The sequence below is a fragment of the Vollenhovia emeryi genome, unplaced genomic scaffold (assembly GCF_000949405.1).
Source record: "Vollenhovia emeryi isolate VEMERY1.0 unplaced genomic scaffold, V.emery_V1.0 DF939192.1, whole genome shotgun sequence".
NCBI lineage: Eukaryota > Metazoa > Arthropoda > Insecta > Hymenoptera > Formicidae > Vollenhovia > Vollenhovia emeryi.
The window spans coordinates 165,514-186,569 of record NW_011967174.1 but is presented as its reverse complement, the minus strand read 5'-3'; the positions used below and the strand labels follow the sequence as shown (position 1 = coordinate 186,569).

Below are 21,056 nucleotides of genomic sequence, written 5' to 3'. Positions count from 1 at the left end.
AACTGATTTAATTTATTTCTTTTTTTTCCTGTAAGAAGATAATGTTGTAAGTATCTTTATATAAATTAGGTTTCCTGTCCTAAATGAGGACCTATTTCCTATGAATGCGAAACTTTTATCGGGATAAAAAGTCAGTTGTTAACATCAAAGAGACGCATATAATACGATGAAAGGTCGTGGTTTGAGCAAAAATGCGCGTCACGTTCTCGGCAAGAGATGTACATCGAGTAAGTCCAGCGAGTTCAACGATGAGACGAAGAAGTTTCTGATCTGATTACGCACGTATTCACCCCTTCTGTCTCACGATTAAAGTTAATTACTGCTGGCGCTGATGCGGCAAATGATATTTTTTATGAAGCAATCTAGAAGATATAATTTCCGATTAATCCTCTCGACTGCAATTTCCTGCGCTCTTATACTCCGCGCGCCGTGATTTAAACGATCGTAGAAATCGTTTTGGCGATTAAATAAAGTATTGAATACAAAGTTTCAATAAAAATAATCATAATTAAATTAATCAACGTTTTGTCTATTTTCACTGATTAATATATGATTAAACGTATAAAATAATACGGATATAAAATATGTAGCTTTGTTTATACATTTTTTAATTACAAAATTATAAAATTGTTCTAAAAAATTTGATATTTATTGATTCGATTAAATAAACTATATTGTACAATTAACTTTTTGTTAATTGTACGAGATAATTTATAATAATAAATATAAATAAAAAATAATTTTAATATCGGTGAACATTTGTTGCAAAGAGATCTCTTAATTTCCTAAATCTGTTAAATTTATTAGTGCATATTTGTCTTCATAATATTAACAAAATTGTTTTAGAAAATACAGAACAGCGAAGCGCATGTTTACTTTTGAAATGTTATTCACAGTTCCTACTTTGATAAAATTGTCGCTGGGTGTGTTGAGCTGTCTTCGTAATGTTCACAGGGAAATGTCTGGCAGCAGCTTCTGTCCTTCCATTTCATCCTGGAACTGGTCAACACGATCCCGTTCACAATCACGGTAAGTTCGTAAAAGAATTATAAGCTCTCTATTTTTAGCTTTTTTTTTACAAAAAAGTACTTTGTTAACGATAGATTTCTGTGCGCATTCTTTTAGTATTTATGGCATAATTTATTTAATCGTTTGTACAAACTTCGTAAAATTATTGATTTTAAAGTACATTCAAGAAACATGTATTAAATTAATTATACCTAATTTATCCAAAGTGATAACCGAATTGTCTAGTTTCTGTGATTGCCTGCAATTATTTGTTTCTAATATACTTGTTTTTTAAATGATTTATTTATCGATAGATAGAGATACTAAAAAATCCTAAATAATACACAATTTTATAGGTGAAAATTAAGATGTTGACACGAAAGTACAATAAATGTTTTTAAATGTAGTATACATGTTAAACATAAACCGCACTTAGCGTGAAAATATACGAACATTGTTCGCGTCAAGTTGCATACGCCTGACTATAATGTATCGATTTTTACATGTCCCATAGGGAATAACCTTTATCTCACAGTGGACAATACGTAACGACATTACGTGCACGGTTATTGCGCTTTGGAATTTAATTAACTTAACCTCATTAATTTTGGATTATGCGGTGTCGTTTATGTAGCGTGTAAACTGGATACGCAAGTTCCTAGTTTTACATCTATTTATGAACATCTCGTACCATAGAAATGTGAAAAACGCAGTTATAAAAAGAACTGAAGTAATTCTAAACATTCTAAAATAGCAATCGAAGAACAAATATTAATTAACTTTACATTACATTATTATTGTTTATTTAATTTATGTTATTAAAAAGATAACAACGTTGATCGATTGTGTTTCTTTGTTTGACATGTATTTATAGAAAAATAATAAAATATCTCGAAAAACCTATTTTCGCAAAAGTTAATAAGCTCATCTCATAATTTCTTAAATTTTTATCTTTAATTTTATGTCTTTTTGTGAATTTTAAATTATAAACAGAAGGTATAAAGTATGAAATAAAGGAATTGAATTACCTGCGATATAAATATAAAGAGAAAATGTGATGAGAAAAATGTTTCAACGATGTATATTCAAACTTGTATTAACGATATATGTAATGAGAGATACAACATTTTAAAGTTATAGTAGATTTTCATTAAAACCAGTGCGCATGCTAAAGTTTAATATTCAAACGTGTGCTCTGTCGTCTAGTATGATGTAGGTCTTTGATGCTACAAAGCAAGCACAATGAGCAAATTCATGTTCAAACCAAACAGCCAGTTGATATTTACATTATAAATATGCAACTGCCAAATAACAGACGTAGTATTTATGGTCACATACACCTTGCAAATCGCAGCACAAATGCTTGTCTAACTAACGAGAGTCAATTATTATGACCTAAGAAACTCAAACAACAAACGTTTCCCAAAAAGTGTACAAAGAGACGAGATTTCACAATTGTTAGAAGAAGAATCTAAGCACACGCACGATCGACAAATATAATTTTAATATCCTAATTTATTAAATATACATAATAATTAAACTTATTTTTTTAATAAATAATTTATTAACTCAAAAGCATATTATGCCTTAATTAAACCGACTAAATTAAAAGCCATTTTCTTGAGAAACTAGAACATGGCTGAATTCCCTGAAACTAATTAAATGCGTAATAAATTTATAAACCATTGAAAATGCAGGGTGTTAATTATAATTTATGACGAAAAAGTATTCTACTATACATATAAATGTCAGGTGACAGATGATATAATTGAAGATATTTCTACGTTTGCAGTTATTATACCCACCCATGAGAAATCTGTTCATTCCGGTGTTCCTAAATTGTTGGTTGGCAAAGCACTCCTTGGAAAATATGTTCGTAAGTACCTCATCCAAACTAGCTCCGTAACTTATGTTAAGCTTAAATTTGATTCGTGGTCAACGTTAATTACATTTTCAGAACGACCTGCACCGGGCAATGCAGAAATCCCAATCGGCATTAAGTCAACAACTGATGATCCTTAGTGCTACGTTACTGTGCCTTGTCTTTACTAGGTGAGTGCTTTCGAAAACTTTTTAAACCGATATTTATTCTTATTTATAATATATTTATAATATTTATCCCACGTTCGTACTCTCTCGCTAAAAAAAGATTTAAAATATTATAATATTTTACTTCTTTAATGTAATACACATAATAAAATATAAATAATATAATTTTCAACTGGAAACTAAACTTTTTCGTTTTAATATATTTTTGTAATAATACATTTTTCTTAATTACTTCAACTTGGCATATTTTGGACATCGTGAATGTTTCGAAACTACGTATATTATAATTAACAGAGATAATTGTTCGTGAATAGACTTGCGAAGTAAGTTCGTATTGCTCGCTTTGTCCTACTTACTCGTTCATCAAAGATACATTTCTAGCAGAATGGCCTAAGTTTCCGGAAAGGGTATTCCTATTTTAGGAAGAACTAAGACTGCTTTAATATTCTTGAATTTCTCGTCAGTCGTTATTGTGAGTAAAAAAAGTGCCATGAAATTTTCTAAAATAAATTATGAATTTTGAGATTGTATATATAATACATAGCAAAAATACATATTTTTAAACATTGTTTAACATTGTGTATACATAAAATGTAGAAATATATACAATATAAGAAACAATGATAATTGCAATCATCATATCAAGCTGAAAATTGTTGGATAAATGTCAACTGTTGGGTTAATTATTGGACAATAACCACGAGTATTATAATATTTTAATTATCGGTAGATTAAAAAAAAATGGCATTATTATATAGGCATATGTTCATGTAAATATCACTTTCGCGTGTATATGTATATACATACATACATATATGTACCTATATATGTATATAAATGAACAAAAATAAACCACGTGACGATCAACATTATCTGCTTCACTGTAGATCAAATGATTTATGGTGAATTGTCGCGTGCGACAATTTCCTATTTATTTCAATATGTTTTATTTGTTCCACTTATCATCACGCGAATCTGAATCAGCAGCAAATCTTTCTTTTACAAGTTTCAACGAAATAATTAAAACGTATGAGACAATTCTCGTCGCTAGGGAAATATAAATGTTAAATCTTTATCTCCACGCACTAATTAATAATATTACGATTTAGAAAATATTATTAATATAATAAAAATTGTTTTATCAACAAACAACTATTTTAAAAACCATTTGCACTTTGATATAAGATTATCCTGTAGATTTGATTTTTATATTTGACTCATTACTAATTGTTTCTACTTTGTTTTAATTTGTCGAAATTAAATTAACGTGTGTTCAAATTAAGAGAAACAAACGAAACAAAAACTTTTGGCAGTATGTTAAAATAATACAAAATATTATGTCGTTTCCTCAAGATTGATTTAAGGCAAAGAGTTTACAACGACATCTTACATGTAAACAATCGTGAATTGATATTCGTAATGGACTGAGTCGTGACACAGCTATAATGACGTTTCTATCATGGCATTCGCGCGTTATTTAAGTTTACATAACGAACGTATTTCATTTGTCGGCGTGAGGGACTTATTGTATTATCCGAATAACGAGAAAAGTTTCCCAGCCGGAATACGAGTTCCTATTTACGAATCCAAGTCGTGGATGACTGCGGTTCATCTTGTTTAATCTTCTAATAAAGTTGTATCTGTAAACGACGACGGCGCAGTGAAGGCTTAGATTGCGGAAATAAATGAATAGTATGCATATATGATCTTTGCTATTTTCTCTAGATTACAAACACTTATTTAATTTGAGTGTGTTTTTATTTAGTAAAGTGACATAATCTAAAATAAAAAATATCAAAGTAAAATAATACAAAAACAAAAATCAAAAAGCAACGTAGAAAGAAACAGAGGGGGGGAATAAGTACTGTAAAGTGTTAATTAGTTAATTAATTTTATTAATTCATTTTTTCGCGAGAAAATATAATTAAATTAGGACATATGTTTAATTAAATTCAGATAATATCTTTTATTATCTCCTTATGTTATTTCATAAATGTGAAAATTTAATAACCATACAGAGAGATTTACAATTTAATATATTTATGGCAAATATTAAAATTAATTAATAAATATATTAACGCGTATACCGATTTATATTAATATTTAAGAATTTTAAGAATTATATATTTTTTTTATGTGTCGTTCTATGGCGAGAATAAAAAGTCGCGATGAGCAATTTGCAGCGTGAAAAAATATGATTTGGCTGGAAAAATTCGCCACGGGTTACCAAAAATTGATATCGACTATGCAGGTGCGAAAAAAAAACAAACGCCTGTCATACGCAGATGGTGGAATTTATAACATCAATCGTCATCGCGTATTGACGTGAAAGTTGCAAACCGCGGATAATTTGCAGCTGCCGCTTTTTACGATATGAAAAAAATTTTCTGTGAAAGTTTAAATACACGCTTTTGAATACATAATGAATTGCGTCGTAACTATGAAAAAAATAACGATTCGTCACACGCAGCCAGTATAGTTTGCAATAATCGTTAGAGTTTTATCTCACACAGTTTACCTTAGGACATTAAGACATACTATTTTGTGATGTGCTCACGAATTATTTTGCACTGTGCAATCTTGCAATTCTGGAAAATAAACTGTAGTTCTTCTTTCGATACCTAAAATTATTTAAGAAAAGTAGAATTATTTATGACACATATTAGTAACTAATTTTTAATAATTATATTTAAAAGAAAAATTATAAAATTAACAGAAGTCAAGAGGTTTACAAAGAACCGAATTCATAAGATAAAGATAGTTAACAGACTATGGAACTTAATAAATAATCATGCATGTATATTAAAAAACAGTATAATTGTTAAGAGACAAGACGAGAACGTCTTAAATTGGTCGTTAGATGATATAAAAAACCATGTTGCGCATATATAATACGTATATATATTTTTTAATGCGGTTTTATGAAAAATGAAGGGACAAAGTGCATGGATCTATCTTGGCAAATCGATTTCAAACGATTTTAACATATGGAGACGAGAAAATCATTGCAACCGGCAGCTGTCCTACAATGTTAGGGACGAGTGAGGAAATGACGAAATACGTCTGATCGACCCAGATCGCAATGTGGGACAGGCGTTAATAAATAATCGCACCCCCCCGGCTTGTGCAGATGGATTGGTATCACCATCGATCGCGACGCTTTATTATTTACGGTGTGATTCTAGAGCGGCGCACTTGCCAGCTCGCCCTTGCTCGGCTGTATTATCTACGACAAGGACAAGGAGCGAAGTATAGCACATCGCGACGATACAATGAATCTGCGTCGCGGTGCATTGAAAAAGTCGTCGCACTTGCAGCCAAGATGCAAAGAAATAGCTAGAGAAAGAATCGAGTGATGCCATGATTATTGGAAGGAACATTTAAGTATTACTGCTTATTAGAAGTGAAGAAAAATCAATTTAAACGTTTCTTCGTAATATAACGCAACCTAATGTATTAATTTTCCGTCTTTTGACATTGTTAAGCTATTAATGTGTTTATTAATTTTTTTAACTTAATTTTAGAGAAAAGGAGAGAAAGAAAGATTTACGTTATTACATATTATACATATATCATTTGTTTATCATTGAATATCTATCACTAAAGTGACTGTAATCGCAGGGACTCACGCAATCTTTGAAATGTTTAACTATTGCTTACGTTAGCGAACGAGTAGCTTGACTTTCGACGTAGTATATATGATAAGCGCTATAGTTTCACTTGCTCGCTATGTGCTATCGTATCTGCAGGTTTAATCACCGACCAGCCTCACATATAGGTAGCTGGCCACTTTGTGACTAATTTTTATAAATTCTGTACTTTTTAAGTCTTAAATTATCCTGTAACATTTCCGAAATAGATTCTATTAGCAAATTGGTACAAACTAACAGCGAGACTAGCGTGTCGTTGACTATGTATACAGAGAAAATATCACGCCAGTGATCTTTACGGGTGAAAATTCTACTCCCATCTTTGTGTACATACATTTCATTATTCCTAATCATATGTAAGTTACACTTTTCGCAGCTTTGACTTTTTGCTATTGTAATACTTGTTATTTAACGAAACACTTTATATTAAGTAGCTTTTTCTAATATAACGTCTAACTTTAATGTTATTAATCTAACTTTAGTTATCTTCATGCAAACATTAGAGAATTTAAATTTCTAATGAACCACACTTTGGTGACATGGTACTATCATAGGAGGTAGTCAACATGTTGAAGGTGTAAATATTTAGATCATATTTACACGAGAGGTTTACGCATTACTTATTAATTATTATTACGATTAAGCAGAGATTATTGCGAATAAACAGAAATTATCTGGATAACTGTTCATTACTGGAATATCTGTTTACATGAATATAAGCTTCCTTCACAGAACAGGCAATCAATTGCATTAATTTGCATGCACGTCAAGCACATAGAGTTACAACATTTGTAACTGTGAAATCAAAATAACGTGTTCATCTTCTTAATAAGTAATATTACTGTTCCCTCAGAATCGTTTTAGAAACTAAAATCGTGTAGACGTGTAGATGCTTAAAAATTATCCAAAGTTGCCCCGAGTTCTTCATTAATTTAAAACTTTAGTATTAATTTAAAAAGTTATATTACATTTGTAATATAACTTTTTAAATTAATATATATTACATTTGTAAGATCTTTAAAATCTTCTACTTTCTCAACGAAATTTAAAAATTTATTCTGTTGAAATAAAGTAAAGCTTTGAAACACAATTTTTAACGACTCTCTTTTAATGGACAGTGAAGAATCTGTCTCGATTACGGCGCTTGTTTCCATGAAATAATGTTCGATTGAATTGAAACCGTCACGTACACACGGACGAGATTCGTTAGTGAAAACGTTGCTAACAAACCACGGCGCTTGGATAGGGAACAATGAAAATTTTAACGAAAACGCCTGACTTTATTATCCGTTCGTACGCGAAAACGCGGCGAATTGACGTGTAGAGATGTTGAAGATAAAACGAAGGTTTTACTCTCACCGTCATACGTTTCTCGCGCTTTCGGCGCTTTTCACGGGAATCGTCACGCGAATTTTGAAAACACACATGCTTAATTCTTTTAAATAATTATGACTATAAAATTGTGTAATTTCTATAACACATTTATTAATTAATCCGTTTATTGAATTTTTATAAATTTATAATTATGGAGTTTAATTACTAAGATAAATTTTTAATCTTATTAAAATACATCCCCCGTAGAATGAGGGAATAACAATATTAAATAAATGTTTTTCGTGGAAAATATATTAATACTTTTAAATAAATCGAATTTAAACCAACATTATTATTGCAATAATTGAATACTGTTCAGTGGAGAGCAGATAGCTACAGACGTCACATTAATGGACACTGCAGAATTTCATAATAATAATAAAACAGAAAATAATATTTTTTTCAGTTTATATTGATAAACGACAAAGATTGATAATTATGAAATAATGGTGATTTATTGTGTAACTATAAATTTATTGCATATTTATGAAATTGTATTTTTAACAAGTGGCAAAAGTTGCAAGTCAATTTGATCATGCATAAAACATGTTTGCAATGAAATAGGCTGTGTATTTACGATACTACATACGGTATTTAGTGTACTGGTGAAATATATGAAATAGCATCGATCTATTTGTTGCTAATTAACGTACGATGGGGCACGCCGGACTGTCACGATACGTCGAACGGAAGCACGATGATACGATGGTGCAAGTGGATAAAGGAAGGGAGGAAAAATGAACAAGGTGCACAAATATATACGTCGATATAGATATAGAAATGGGGCCGCATGCATAATGGATATCGGGCCGTTTATAAACGCCGGCCGGTTTATACTAGGCGATGGTTTCTTCACAATCGGGTTCAATCTCTTCCTTTCTTGCGCCGTTACATCAATCCCGTTACGATCAAAGAATGATCTAGAGTGCCGTTTTATCTCACTTTGAGTGGCCAGGCTAATTGTGCATTCGTCTCGTTACGGCCGAGAGATTGCCGATGTAAAGAAAGCTGCTCTTCGGCGAGTAATATAAATCTGCTCAAATCGAAAGTCGACATCGAATTCATTAAGAAGCAACCGAAATTCGTTACGTTAATTTCGATTGGTTTTTATAAATCTGCGAATAGTCATACGCTAATTGATAAAGGGACAAACATTTACCAATAAAGGTTTTGTTGGTACAAAATAAACAACGGAACAAATTGTTACTTACAAAATACATATTCAAGTGTTTGGTGATAAAAATTTGTTAGATACATGGAACATATATTTAAAACATGGCACTTTTAATTTGATTTAAAATTCTATTACTAAAACGTATATGTAATAATTATCGCATATTAGAAAGTTGAAGGAGATGTCTATTGTATCTGTTATATCGAAAAATATAGTTTGCAGAAATCTCTAAACATATTGTATCCGGACAATAATACTCGAACTTCTAAAATGTATTATTTCGCAATTACAACGATAACAGAAGACAATTACCTTGAAATCGTTAAGGGCTCAAATGACGACATGTGTAGACGTACATGCTCTCAAGTGAATGGCTATAAACTCCCGATTCTCAATGGCTTGCAATTTAAATGCAGGCGTCATCGTCTGCAATGCGACGCGACTATAGAAACTGTAAATTACGTTAGTAGCATACAGTTATAAACGACGTAGATTTACGTCGGCCGCATGTAAAATGACTACAACTGTCCCGACTATTTGTTTTCGTGGTCATCAACGATTAATCGTAGGGGCGATCCAATGAATTTTCCGTTTCAGCGTATGCGGGATCCAGCACTTCCAGAGAGCGGGGCACAGGCATTTGAATCTATTTCAAAGTACATACTACGTTGTAGTAACATTCTCCACGGTGGGCTACGGGGATTTCGTGCCAGACATTTGGCCTTCGCAACTTTACATGGTCATTATGATCTGCGTGGCTCTTATAGTGTTACCAACACAGGTACGTGTACATCGCGTATTTATAAAAATTAATACACATTTCGTAGATATTTTACAACTTTTAAACATATATATATACATACATATAAATTTTAATATGTTTTGATATATTTGTATTTTCAAGTGGAATAGATTGATAAAAGATATGTATTACAATTAGCTTACAGAGTTTTAATTTCTTCAATCTTCTGGGCTTACGTCTTTTAATATTAATAAACTAGATCAAAAAGGATATTAATTAAATCTAATTTAATTTGTTTGTCTATGATATGTTAATTAAGTCTTATTTTATTGAGTGATTTGAAAACGTAAAAGGCGCTGCGAAAATATACGTACGTAGTGCGTATAGTATAGACTTGAAAAAGTCTAAATGCATAAACAATATCCATTGCTGGTTATATCAATACAATGATGTTCTGCAAAGAAGCTATGTGTGTTCTTAAAAAGTACGCGTGAAGGTGTAGCGTTGCACTAAACTTGTATTCATCTCGTTTAATGTGCGTCAGTTGTGGCCGTTACAGTGATGTTCGCCTCATGGACTTCTTTTATAGACGTTATTTTCAAGTCACGCCGTAGGGAAGCCGTAAATGTACCGAAACAAGACTCGTCTTACCGACTATATTGCCGCGCAGTTGACCCTTGTCGTTTCACGAATATTTATTATTCCGGTCGTTAGGGGCATAACACTTTTATTTCTTATGAACGAGAAATGTGCGTCGAGCAGAGATTAAATCCCATGCATGCTTTTACATCATCGTAAAAAGAAGATTAATTCTGCAAACAAAATATCCAGTATACACAAAATTTTTATTATTAAAGTATGATAATTAGAAGAGAAAAGATAACAAATTTGTTTTTCACTTCTTTTAATTGAAACTTTAGTGAGATCACAATCACTTTATATATCGACAGCACCAATGTTGTTCATATTGTTTAGTCCCTTAAGATTTTGGGATTGAAACGCAAGAAAAGATAGGGCTATTGATTTAATAACTGCACGTGCTAACAAACTGTATTCTCCAGGATGCGCGTTACCATGACAACTTTTCTTTTGCAATTGATTATTGTAGATACCAAGGAAACTTTATGTTATGAGCCTCTCACATTACCGCACGACGAAGTCTCGTTAGGGATGTTACCCGCGAATATTACTTCACATCGTGTTATATATCGTGCGTTATATAAGAAATCGTGAAGATACTTTCTTTGCAACTTTAATATATTACGATCTTACTAGCAAAAGCTTCTTTTCACATAAAAGAATAAATAAAAGTGAAACGATATTTAAAATCTTTAAAAGTTTATAGAAATATATGAAAAGAGATGTAAAACAATCTCACGGATACTCAAATATTCGATTTAACGATTAATTGTTGAATTGATTTAGCGCTTAACGAGAATTCGATCGACCAAAGAATAATATTATTAATTGCACAAAGCGACAAGAGCAACTCGTGTCTACTCATTGTCTATCGGCGTCGACTGATTGCGCAGCGCTCAACGCGGAAAGCCTCGTCGATCGCTGTAATTTGTCTGTCAGATTGCCTGCCAATCGCACACGAAATACGTGCCAATTCGTATGGGATAACACGATGTGTCAACCCCCCCCCCCCCTGCTCTTCGAGTCTGTCCCTTGCGTTTCCGCATTCGATTAAATTCGATTTTGGACGATGGAGTCGCATCACTGTCGAGATAGCGTAGACGAAAATATTCAACGCGAAAGCCCGTATCTTTGCAGGAGTGAAGCAATCCTGTCTCATTAGTTCTCGAGTGATGAAATTTGATGAGGGCAATATAAAATTTTCAAGTAAAAGTGCATAAAATGTGAGAGACGACAAAAAGAAATACTACTGCACTAAGGTTCAAATTATTATAATCTATATTTTTATATTTGTTAGAGAAAAAGATTTTACTGCATTTACAAAAATGTTTTTATGTGAATCTGTATAGAAAAATTTTGCGTTTATAAGGACTTTACTAATAGCTCACTAATATTTAAATGTTCAGACTAAAGTCTACTTTATTTTATTATATTTTATACAGTATGAAGAATTTTTTTAAAAAAATAAAGACTTTAACTCACGTTATTATTTTTATATCTAAAAATATAAAATAAGGGATGTTTTTATATTTTACAGATAAATTCTAGAATACGAAAAGTTTGGAAACGGAAAGAGAATTGAAGATTTTATCCGTGCTTTTTTTCAATATTATCAATGTAAATAGTTTCTATAAATATGCGTCTCTAAATATCAATTGTATATTTTTATTTTTATTGAAGTAACGTAATATTTTCATAAATGGTTTGTCTATTATTAATCTACTATTAATCTCACAAATTCGGATAGAATAAAGCAATTTCCAGTTTTAACTCATTGTGATTTACGCAGACGGGTATATTAGCAGATTGCGTAATCATTGCATAATCTTATATTGATTACAGTTTGAACAGTTAGCTTTCACATGGATGGAGCGACAGAAGCTGGGCGGCTCGTATTCGTCGCACAGAGCGCAAAGCGAGAAGCACGTGGTAGTTTGCAGTACGACACTGCAAGCCGACACCATTATGGACTTTCTAAATGAGTTTTACGCCCATCCCTTGCTGCAGGTTAGACGACGAACGAATTACGTGCCTTGAATATTTCATTATGCACTAGGCGGCTTGTGATTTCGTAAAAATTCTTTCTCAAGCACTCAGTTTATCATAGTTAAAATAGCCCGGGCAATTAATTTTTAAATGATTCGTTGAACTTAATTTTAATCACTAGTATAACACCCCAGGTAGAAACTTTGTCTGGAAACAATCAGGGCCCCATATATTTTTTGTAAAATATTTCTGGGATCCAGGTGGAAAATCTAGCTAGGGTCTATGTAAAGTTTGGGACGCCTAAATCGAACAGGCCCTGTCGCTGAATCCAGATCGGTCCAAGATTACGCCCGGAATTTGTTTAGAAAAATTATCTGGAATCTAGCTGGGGTCTATAATTTTCCTAGATATTTACTTATTTTGTGGATACCATAATTGTTTTTATGATCCAGTCTGGTCCAGGCTTCAATCTAAAATTTTTCCCTAAAATATTCCCTGGAATTCCACCCGAGCAGAAATTTTAGTAGGGTTCTGATAGGGTCCTAATAAAGATGCCTTAATGCCTGGTCAGGCACTCATCAGGCAGCTCTGACAGGGCCCTGACCGTAAATGTAACGTCCAGGTTTATCCATGATCCAGACAACTCGCTCTCGCATCATATCGCCTTTTATACTAATACGGGACGATTTTTACTTACGAGGAAGACTAACGCGCGGTCGCCACGTCACGGCAGTATGTGGTACCAGTGCTATCTATTCAGGAGGGAATCAGGGAAAAATCTGTCAGTGGCAATCTAGGACCCATGTAGAGTTTTCCGACTATTTTTCTCTCGGTAAAATCAAGGTAAATTTCTAGGGTGTATTCTGGACCTAAACGGATATTTTTAATTAGATTTTTCTATCCAGGCCCTGTACTTAATCTCGGCAAATTGAGGCAGATTTCTACCTGGGACGGTCTGCGAAAATTGTTAATATTAATTGCCGAATAAGGCAAATAATACAATCGTTTTTGAATATACGTTTTTTGAATAACAATTTTTATTTTTCATACGAAATAATAGAGCGTGCGCACACATTGAATATATTCGTCTCGTGCTAATAAAAATTCGCAGACATTGCAATAGCTTCACAAGGATGAAGATCGTTAATTAATTGTACCACAGCTTTTTATACGCTCATACTTGCTTTGTGATTTTTAATAATCGAAAATGACTTAATACGGATAGGATTATTACGTGGTGCTTTTGTCACCGATGGAACTCGATACTACCATGCGGATGATTCTGCAAGTGCCGATCTGGGCGCAAAGGGTGATCTACATACAGGGCTCATGCTTGAAGGATGGCGATCTCGCAAGGGCCAGGATGAACGAGGCGGAAGCTTGTTTCGTGTTGGCAGCGAGAAATTATGCTGACAAAACCGCTGCCGACGAACACACGATACTCAGGTCAGCGATCAGAGAAAACCGTTAAATTATAAGCTTCGTTAACGTTAAGCTAATGATCGCCGTTGTAAATTCGATATCTTCCCACTACTTTTCTTTTTCGATAATAAAGTTTCACGTCACGGAGATTAAACATAATCCTAATATTATCCCCGACGATCTATTTCGCGAATCTCAGACATTCTTCATTTAAGTTTTACTTCGGAGTTTAAATAGAAGTTAAGCTGCCCTGTTGACCTTAATCACTTAATTTCCTTAACTTTCAAATTCAGTTGTAAAGCGCAGTTAACTAATAAGCAAGCACTTTAAGACATTGGCTCTTTGTCCATGTGATTCTAATTAAATTTCAGATTGGTAAAGGATCCGTAGAAATAAAATAGGGAAAATCTAAAATGCGTTCCAGGCAGTACAATTTTTATTCAAGAAATAGTAGAACAATGTTGATGAAAAATAATTTATGTGTAATTGAAAAATATATGTATAAATAAATTTAAAAATATCCTTTTAAATTCTTCTTCTTAGCATAATAGCAGGATCATTCCAAATGGATTTAGTCTAAATAAATTTTTTGTGCATTATTCGCGTGCGATTTGAAAGCGCGTCTAAATTTCATAGAAAATGAATTTGGCAATTGTAGATCGTGGGCGGTGAAAGATTTCGCACCCAACGTTCCTCAATATGTTCAAATCTTCCGTCCGGAAAACAAGCTCCACGTGAAGTTCGCGGAGCACGTGGTGTGCGAGGATGAATTTAAATACGCCCTTCTGGCAAACAATTGCACGTGTCCCGGCGCATCGACATTGGTTACCCTGTTGCTGCACACATCTAGAGGACAGTAAGTATTGTTCAACCGCAGAACAATAATTATTTCATAAATTTAATCGTACAACAGCAATGTGCCGTTAGCGTGCACAGCCACGTGAACTGTCATTGTACTTCAAGTATTTATATCATCTTTAATATGAGCATTTAAATGTGACGATTAATTTTAAAAGTCCAATGTATTTGGCAAAATGTATATTACTAAATTACAAAATTGTGCACTGGAGCATAAAGTTTTATTAAATCCTACAATGCTATATAACAAAATAGTGTGAGTGAAATATACTATTTTTACATTTTGCGTGACTGCATGCCGTGAATGTTGCATCGCATAAAGACGAGAAAATTCTGAACTGAAATATTCCTTTTTACAGAGAAGGTCAACAGTCGCAGGAAGAATGGCACAGACTATATGGTAAATGTTCTGGCAACGAGATTTATCACATAATTCTCGGCGACTCCCGCTTTTTCGGGGAGTACGAGGGAAAATCCTTCACCTACGCGTCCTTCCACAGCCACCGGAAATATGGGGTTGCGCTTGTCGCAGTCAGACCAGCGGAACTTCCGGAATTTTACGAGGATACTATCCTGTTGAATCCTGGTAATCTCGCGACACACATTACCGGTGTCTTTTAGACTCTTTCTCTTGGATACACTTTTTCCAGCTCTTTATCTCTTGAATTGAAATAAAAAATGAACACAAACGGAGTTGAGAATATTATAATATTCTAATTAGAAATAAAAAGAAGCGACAGAGAAACAAAACGCTCAAATTATTTCGATTGGTTCTGTGCGAGTGTAAAATGAAAGACCGCTACATTTATGTGCCAATCGTGTACGCAGGACCTCGACATATAATGAAGAAGACCGACACTTGCTACTACATGAGCATCACCAAGGAGGAGAATTCCGCATTTGTGGTCGCGAACAATCAAGGCGGCGTCGGCGAGGGCACGCAGGTGATCGTCGAGACGAAGACGGACGCGAATAACGGGTCGGCAACGAACACCCCGACGACCAACACTATAACGGCGACCATGAATTCCACGGGGGCAACGTCGGCGACGACGACGACGACTACGACGACGACGATATCGACCAGCTGCACCGGTGGCGGCGACGGGAACGGTACAGCAATCAGCAATGGTGCCGACGCGCACCAACGATTTTCCAACAGTTGTAACATTGCGCTGAGCGAAACACTCTGCAGACAGGAGACCTGCACGGGGCCCCGTGCACAGGACCAATTGGATGGTTCCCAAGGTCACAGGGCCCCGTTGCTACCGCAGGTTATTTTGCAGGTCCTCCCTAGCACGCCCATACCAACCCAACACTACAACTTACTCGCATCCAATGTCCACCGTGAGTGTCGCATGCGCTATGCTTCTTCTTTTTCTTCTTCTTCAATTTTACTTTTGTCTCTCTTATTTCATCTTACAACATTGGTATTATTCATTGATCAAATCACCCAAAGTTTCAATATCTAGAATTTGGGCAAATTAGTATAGACATAGTATAGTTTAATCTAATAATTACTGGATAGAGCTGTAGGCTTACAAAAGATCTTCGAAAGCTGATTTTAAGAAAATTCTAATATCATTTTTACATATACATATATATACACGAACTCGCAAACTTTACACTATTTGCCCAGGTTTCATTAATGCCTAACAATTAAATTTGAATTTTTAATATTTGTTTGACTGCAAAGAAGTTAGCTCTTTGAAATCCAGTATATTAATTTTGAATTAATTCTTTAAAACTCCTTAAGTAAAGACAGCGCAGAGACTTTGAAGCAAAAGGATTTCAGAGTGAAACCGCTGAATACAAAGAGCTAATTTAAAATAAGCACCTGATCACAATTAGTGTAAACGTGAAATTATATTTTATAGTTCTTTTTTTTAGCACTCTTTTCATTGCACTAAGAGACATCGTTAAATATCGCTTAGAGTGTTATTTGTTCGCACTTGTTAAATGTTCATATCTCATTACACAAACATACACGTACACATACATAAGACACAATGCTTTACAGCTATAAATGTAGAGTGATAATTAATAAAATAGAAAACACTGTTTTTTGAAAAAGAAGGAATAATAGCTAAAGAAATTTAGTACAAGTTTCTTTATTTAAACAATTTTATTTCTATTAGTTAAAAACTGTATCAATTGAGTGCATATTACAAATTTTCTAACATTATTGTGTACATTCTTCGTAAAATTGTCTATAAAATATAAAATCTTTCCTTAAAAAAATCTATTCAAATAATTTAATACTTAGCACCTGCAATATATGTATAAAATAATAATGAAATTATACGAAATTAATTTTATTTATACATATAATTTATTAGTTTTAAAACGCTTTCGTTCACATAGTCGTTTTATGTTACTGCACGAATTTCATACGCCAGGTTATTCTATAATACTATAAAGCGCAGTTATGTGGAAAACTCGGGATAATAACGCATATCGAATCACACGTGCGATTAAATCTTAATATACAGTGTTGGTTGAAGATTAACCGACCGAAATGTCGAACGATTCCTTCCTTTTCACGTCTTTCTTGACGCGGTTTATGCTTGCACGTCGCTTTATGTGTAATCTGCGTGCATATACTGTTCATGCGCCATTCAGTATTCGTCATCAACGACCCTCAATAAGAGCGGTTTCTGAATAGGAAACTGTGAAGGAAGCTATAGTGTGAAATATTGCGAATCCATGTTTCATTCGAGTTACTTTACCGCACGGATCTCGGTTGCGATACGACTGACACGGGTTAGACAGTAATCTGATATGTTATCGATTAATCGATCTATTCAAAACCATGAGTATTCATGGGTAAAATACAAAAAAACCGTTGAAATGGAAAAATATAGATGATAGTAAAAATGATAGTTTATGTGGAATATAATATAATACAATCATCCGCAGAAATCATGATTTTATACGAATATTAAGTATCAGTTAATAATCTCTAATTATAAACTTTTGGCAGTTTAAACAAATAAAAAGATTTTTATTTTAAACACCTTTCTAATTGTTTAGAATGTCAAAAGTTTGTAATTAGAGATTATTGATTAAATTATTTAGTAATGTAATATACAGAATTATTATTTAATAATTTAATTAAACGTCTTTTTAGTTGTAAATACATTAAATACTAGATATTGAAAGAATGAGTGTACAAATATTTATGTAGAACGAGAAAATAGCCGGACGCGACAGTATTTTTCTTGATACAACGAATTACTTTTCACACTTATTATTTCTTAAAGACATTCATGTCTTTTTTCTTCACGTTCATCGATTATGAAGACATTTCTTCTCATAGTATATTCGCAACTTTGTAAGATTATTAAATATTAGGAGGGTCGCTCTCGATATTAGAATCACTCATCGCAGTCAATCTTTTATGTATGTTACAGCGACTTACCTCGATCCCGGCGGATTTGGGGATTCGAGGCAATGCTTAAAAGAGGGAGGATCAACACCACAAACACCAATCACGGGAAATCATCTTGACGTACCACGATCTCTCGATCCGAATCCCAATCTGCTTAGTCCAGAAATTCTAATGCAAAGGAGAGGTGAGTTTTATTCACTAATTGTATAATGTAATAAAAATTACTTGTCAAAATTCGGAAACAAGTATATTATTTATATATTTTTATATATTAAAGTAAAGCACAAATAAAAATTATGTTAAATTTAAAATTTGGTTCATAGCCGGTCATTTAAAAAAATCTGTTTTAGTTTCTTGTAACATTACGCTAAATTGAATTTCTGTTGCTAATGTAAATGAAACTGATAATTAAAGGTTATTTGAAAATATTTACATAGTAATAATGCAGTTTAAATTTTGGTGAAGGAAATATGAAATCGATTAAGTCGCAACAAGTATTTCTTATAATGACATATTTTGGCTCAATGATAGAGTTTCCTTTAGGAATAAGGTGAATGTATAAATTTCAGAAATGTGGAAAGAATACCGCTAATTAACAAAATGGTCTGCACATTAGAAAGAAAAAGAGAGTTTTTTTATTTACAATATTTCAGGGAGCAGAAGACCAAGTATTCTACCAGTACCAGATATGCTAACGGGTTCGACGTTACATTTGCCTGGTCAAGAATCTTTGGATCACGAAGCTGACGAATCGGAGGATGAAATGGACGACGATGTCCCTTGGAGATCGCCAAGCGAGAAAATCGCGTAAGTATTTTAATTTTTTCCCTTATCTTTCATTGCGATGCAGTCTAAGGATCCATGACGGCAGTTTTTGACGAACACATGCAGCACGAAGAATAGTTCGTTGAAAATAGAGAAACGAATCGAGTAGAGAAAATTATTAGCAGGAAGTTATGTTTTTTCTTCTCTTTTTCCGAATTGTTTAATATGCGTTATGACTATATCAATAACTTTACGCACAATTGCAAAATCCTCCGAGGACAATGTCGCACTCTGTCTCGTGCACCTGCATGATGCGATCTTGATGTAACGGATGGGTTTCTATTTATGTGCATCACAACTCTCTATGCATATTGTATGTATTTTATATATTTTTTGTATTTGCACACTAGTTAACATATAATGAAGAAAATACTCGTGAAAGAAAAATCTCAAATTTTCAAGATTGATATTAATGAAGAAGTAATAATTTAATTATTTAATTATCTTATAAATAGAATTAATAATATTTAATATCTATATTTTGTTTTACAAAGCGTCTTATTACATTAATGAAATAATTTGTGATTTATATATGACTTTGTCATAGCGAAAGCTCCGCTCTACCCTATTAAAAAAATCTTGTTCTGTGATTTCTGTAAACTTCAGTAAGTTTAGCTAAAATTCTTGTTAAAATAACGATGTAATATTTTTGTCTATCAATTTTCTATGTTTAACACATGTTACATTATCATAAAATTTTTAAATATCTGCGGAGCTACAAGACGGGGTCACTTGTGTCTTCCTAGAAAACTATACGCCTCGGCGTGTTTTTAATTTAATGACGTCATTAGCGTTAAAACACGGACGCGTCAGGAGCTATTGTACCGTTCATTCTGTGTCATTGAAAAAGAGGGTACTTGCAGGGTATTCTGACAGTTATACGAATATGCACCGTGTATGCCCCGGCTCTTCACGATATGCTTTCATCTTTATCTTACATTCTCTCGACACCATCATTATCTCGCCAGAAAGCCAGTGTTAGTTACACATGAGTGCAAGCGTCGTCAATGTAGTGAAAGGCTCTATATTTGTATCCCTCGAACTTTTACACAACAAGTAAAAATGGCAGCTTAAGAAATAATTAAGAAATATTATTCTATTAGTTGTTATCTGAAATTTTATAGAATAATTATCGATATAATTTTCGATAATTTGTTATAATTGCAATTATCACAAATTATACAATGTTTTAGAGTTTTACAACGCGAATACTAAATTACTATATTATCATATTTATAATAATAAAATAACTAAATTTTTTTTATTAACATTCGCTATCTTCCAGTAAATACAGTGAATATTAAAGTTACCGCGTATCTGTGTATCTAAATATCCGCAAACAATTCAAAACGCTCAGGGAAAGATTTAACATTAGGTTTTAAATATCTTAGCAATTAAATTTTATCTTAAATTTCGATGTAATCATTAAAATTGATAGTAATTATTTAATTTCTAAAAATTTCTGTTTTATATACCTGTAATCATCTAGTATATAACATGTAATAGAATAAACTCTTCTTAACAATTTAATATTTAATATATACTGTTCGCATAAAGAGTGAGTTCTAAAATATTTTATCTAAATGACGCGGAATATACAATACAGCTTTAACATTTCCTTACTCTGCTAGTCTTAAGTAGCAATAGTACTATGTCTATATAGCTAGCAGTAACGATTTCTGATATCTCTACATAGATAAAAAAAATCTGGAATGTGCCAAATAATATAGAGCTTCGAAGTAGGACCTCAGAGATAGATCCAACTCTATAGATTTTTTTATCACTAGGGTTTTATTCGTTCCATCGTTTTACATTTTCTTTTTGATTTATCTATTTGAGAAGCGCAAAATACCAAACACGGTAGATCGGGTATCGTTTTATACGCGACGTTTCGACGCACTGACATTTATTCATCTTTAATCGTTTAAGTAATAATCG

At 32.9% G+C, this 21,056-nt stretch overlaps 1 protein-coding gene across 8 annotated transcripts in view; it reads left to right on the top strand.

The window, feature by feature from the left end:
- LOC105562244 (potassium channel subfamily T member 2) overlaps nt 1-21,056 on the top strand; it is a 137,031-nt gene that overhangs the window by 104,957 nt on the left and 11,018 nt on the right. For 7 of the 8 annotated variants that reach the window (XM_012012922.1, XM_012012925.1, XM_012012923.1 and 4 more), the window contains 11 exons: nt 955-1,029; nt 2,801-2,884; nt 2,966-3,060; nt 9,853-10,036; nt 12,479-12,643; nt 13,848-14,068; nt 14,703-14,900; nt 15,262-15,488; nt 15,731-16,249; nt 18,316-18,477; nt 18,947-19,100. In XM_012012922.1, the coding sequence (XP_011868312.1) occupies nt 955-1,029; nt 2,801-2,884; nt 2,966-3,060; nt 9,853-10,036; nt 12,479-12,643; nt 13,848-14,068; nt 14,703-14,900; nt 15,262-15,488; nt 15,731-16,249; nt 18,316-18,477; nt 18,947-19,100 (2,084 nt within the window). The remainder of the gene's footprint in view (nt 1-954; nt 1,030-2,800; nt 2,885-2,965; nt 3,061-9,852; nt 10,037-12,478; nt 12,644-13,847; nt 14,069-14,702; nt 14,901-15,261; nt 15,489-15,730; nt 16,250-18,315; nt 18,478-18,946; nt 19,101-21,056) is intronic. The other variant, XM_012012927.1, reaches the window with a different exon arrangement.